The sequence below is a fragment of the Corapipo altera genome, unplaced genomic scaffold, assembly GCF_003945725.1.
Source record: "Corapipo altera isolate COAL_440 unplaced genomic scaffold, ASM394572v1 127719, whole genome shotgun sequence".
NCBI classification, from domain to species: Eukaryota; Metazoa; Chordata; class Aves; order Passeriformes; family Pipridae; genus Corapipo; species Corapipo altera.
This window is the reverse complement of record NW_020885171.1, coordinates 11450-15129: the sequence shown is the minus strand read 5'-3', so window position 1 is coordinate 15129 and position 3680 is coordinate 11450. Positions and strand designations below refer to the sequence as shown.

Genomic DNA, 3680 nt, shown 5'->3' with positions numbered 1-3680 from the left:
GGGGGGGGGGGGGGGGGGGGGGGGGGGGGGGGGGGGGAGGGGAATGGAGGGGGTGTGTCCGGGTCCAGCCTGGGGGTCCCAGCCCCCCTGACACCCCTGTCCTGCAGGTCCCAGCCGCTTCCAGCTCCGCTGTTACCTCTTCCGGGCCCTGGATCTGACCCCTGGCATCTCCAAGACCTCTCTAGGTGGGACCCCCACCCCGTGCCCCCCCTCCAGTGGCCCCACGGGGTACTGATGGTGTCACTGTCACCCAGCCGCCGCCGCCCAGGTGTCGATCATGGATCAGAGCCAACGCTCCCGGGTCGTGCGGGGTGTTCTGGACCCACTCTGGGAACAGACGCTGCTGCTCCACCCAGTGCTGCTGTTCGGGAACCCCCAAGGGATTCGGGAGGACCCCCCAGCCGTAGTGGTGGAGGTGTTTGACCAGGCTGGGGAGGTACGGAACACAGTGGGGGAGGGAGGAGGGAGGGAGGGATGAGAGAGAGGTGGAAGGATGGAGGGGTCAGGGATGTAAGGAATTGAGGATGGGAGAAGCAATGTGGAGAGAGAGGGAGGGAAGGACAGCAGAGGGATGGATAAGGGACAGTACATGGATGGAGGGATGGCAGGAGGAATGGAAGGATGCAGGAGGTCAGGGATGGAAGAATTGGGGGTAGACTGAGCAATGTGGGGGGGAGGAGGGAGAAAGGAAGAGAGGAGGGAGGGAAGGAAGAAGGGAAGGATGGGGGCAGACGGATGGATGAGGGATGGGACATGGATGGAAGGATAGTGGGAGGGATGGAAGGATGGGGGGTCAGTGGTGAAAGGATTTGGGGATGGAGGGAGCGGTGTGGATAGGAAGAGAGTAGGGAGGGAGGCATGAAATGATGGGGGCAGAGGGATGGATAAGGAATGGGAAATAGAGGGGTGGGAGGAGGTAGGGAAGGTTGGAGGGGTCAGGGATGGAAGGATTTGGGGATGGAGAGAACGAGAGTGATGTGGAGAGGGAAGGGGGGAGGGAGGGAAGGAAGGATGGGATCAGAAGGATGGATTAAGGGATGGGGCATGGAGGGATGAGGGAGACATGGAAGGATGGGGCAAGGGATGATGAGGGATGGGGGACAGAGAGATGGGAGAAGGCAGGGAGGAGTGAGGGAGGCAGGGAGGGATGGATATAGAGGGATGGATGAGGGGTGGAACACAGATGGAGGGATGGCAGGAGGAATGTAAGGAGGAGGGGTCACCCACGGGTGGGGGAAGCAATGGGAGGACCGAGGGGGTCAGGGATGGAAGGATGAGAGGGGCACCTATGGGTGGAGGCAACACCTTCACCCAATCCCTGCCTCACAGGGCGCCGGTGTTTTTCTGGGGAGGTGTGTGTGCACCCCCGAGGTTTGGCTGGATCCGGGACACCGGGAACCCCCCCCGGCTCCAGCCTCACCCCCTGCGTGGGCCGTGGGGCCCGGCCGGGGACCTGGTGGCTGCCTTTGAGCTGCTGCTCGAGCCCGAGGTGAGCAAGGGGCACTGGGGGGGCACGGAGGTACGCAAGGGTGGGGTCCCATCGTCATTGACCCCTCTCCCCGCAGGACGGGGCCCTGGCAGCGCTCACACCCCCCCCGCTGAGGAAGGACGTGCTTGGCATTCCCCTGGGAATCCGGCCACGGCTCCAGAGGGTGGCACTGGAGGTGGCATATGGGGACACTCGGGGGGGGGGAAACTGGGGGGAATGGACAGGGAGGGGAACATGTGGGAATAGGGATGGGGACAAGGAGGAAGCAGGGAATGGGATGGGGACAAGGGTGAAGCAGGGAGAGGGATGGGCACAGGGATTGGAACAGGAATAAAGACAGGGTGGGCACAGTCTGGGGTGGGACAGGGATAAAGGTGGGATGGGGACGAGGTCTGAGATGGAGACTGTAAGGGGAACAGGGACAGTGCTGAAGGTCCTGGGGATGGCGACATGGACAGGGGTGAAGGGGATGGAGATGAGACAGGGACAAGAACAGGGATGAAGATGAGGACAAGTACAGAGGGATGAAGGCAAGGACAGCTCGGGGCCGGGATGAGAACAGGGACAAGGACAGGGACAGTGCTGGAGGTTCTGGGAATGGGATGGGGACAAGGACAGGGATGCAGACAGGGATGAAGGTGGGATGGAGACAGTATCTGAGATGGAGACTGGGAGGGGGACAGGGACAAGGGACAGTGTTGAAGGTAGTGGGGATGAGATGAAGACAAGGACAGGGTGGGGACAATGGATGGAGAGGGATCAGGGACAGGGACTGCTGAAGGTCCTGGGGATGGGCTGGAGACAAGAACAGGAATGGGACAGGGATAAAAGTGGGGTGGGAATGTGGTGTGAGATGGAGACTGGAGTTGGATGGGGATGGGGACAGAGACAAGCACCTTAACCCTTCCACTGGGCACAGATGCCCTTTGAGGGGCCCCCAGGGCACCCAAGGGTGACACCTCCCAGGTGTCCCCACAGGTGCTGGCCTGGGGGCTGCGGGGGCTGCGCGGGGCTGTGAGGGAACCCAGGCTGGAGCTGCAGTGGGAGGACCAGACCCTGTGGACTCCTGTGATCAAGGATTTCGCCTCCAACCCCAATTTCCCCACCACCACCTTCCTGCTGACCTTGGTGAGTGGGGGGGGGGGCAGGGGATGACCCCCACCCATGGGTGCTGCTGTGGCACCCTGGGGTGTCCCTGTGGCTCGTCCCCAGGCCCTGCCAGAGGAGGAGCAGTTGGTGCCCCCCATCCGGCTGCGGGTGTGGGACAGGGGGAACAGGAAGCTGGAGGTCCTGGTGGGACAAGGCTGTGTGCGGGGACTGGGCCAGTACCGCTGCAGGACCCCTGGCCTAGAGCAACCCCCCTGCCAGGAGCAGCCCCCTGGCCCTGGAGACACTGGGACTGGCTCCTATACAGTCGTGTCCATGCCAGGTACTGCCCATCCCTGCCCCATCCCTGGTACCACCTCTCCCATTCCAAATACCTCCTGTCTCATCCCTGCCCATCACAAGTACCACTTACCCTATCCCAGTTGCCCCCTGTCCCATTTCTCTTCCCCTCTACCCCATCCCTGCCTCGTCCCTGGTACCATCTCTCCCATCCCAAATACCCCTTGCCCCCTCCCTGGTACTCCCTGTCCCATCCCAGGTAACCTCTGCCCCAACCCAAGTATACCCTGCCCCACCCTTGGTACCCCCTCTCCCATGCCTGCTCCATCCCTACCTCATCACTGCCCCATCCCAGGTGCCCCCCTCCCCAGGTCCCATCCCCGCTCCATCCCTACCTCATCACTGCCCCATCCCAGGTGCCCCCTGCCCAGGTCCCATCCCCGCACCATTCCTGCCCTGTTCCTGCCCCATCCCTGCCCATCTCTCTCTCCCACAGACGAACCCCTTTCCCTGCTGGCCGTTTTCAGCCTCTGGAAAGGTTTATGTTCCCACTTCCTCACCAGAGCCTGGGCCAGGATCGCCCAGGTGAGTCCCTGGGATGGCACCCCCCCACCCTGGCACGGCTGGGCCCCGTGCCTCAGTTTCCCCATGTGCCCTTTGCTCCTGCAGATCCTGCTCAGCTGCCTTGGGAAGAAGGAGGATGGCGACAAGGTGGGCACAGGAATGGGGCTACCCGGGGGCCACCAAGGCCACCAGTGCCACCCGTGCCACCCATCCCACCTTCCCCTGTTCCCTTAGGACACGG

General features: G+C 62.9%; 1 protein-coding gene across 1 annotated transcript in view; it reads left to right on the top strand.

The window, feature by feature from the left end:
* Nucleotides 1-3680, top strand: part of LOC113940063 (fer-1-like protein 5) — a 22271-nt gene that overhangs the window by 10944 nt on the left and 7647 nt on the right. Inside the window, 9 exon segments of the mRNA XM_027631120.1 lie at nucleotides 108-185; nucleotides 255-436; nucleotides 1330-1398; nucleotides 1400-1489; nucleotides 1566-1664; nucleotides 2468-2617; nucleotides 2702-2918; nucleotides 3372-3460; nucleotides 3545-3639. Coding sequence (XP_027486921.1) covers nucleotides 108-185; nucleotides 255-436; nucleotides 1330-1398; nucleotides 1400-1489; nucleotides 1566-1664; nucleotides 2468-2617; nucleotides 2702-2918; nucleotides 3372-3460; nucleotides 3545-3639 — 1069 coding nt within the window.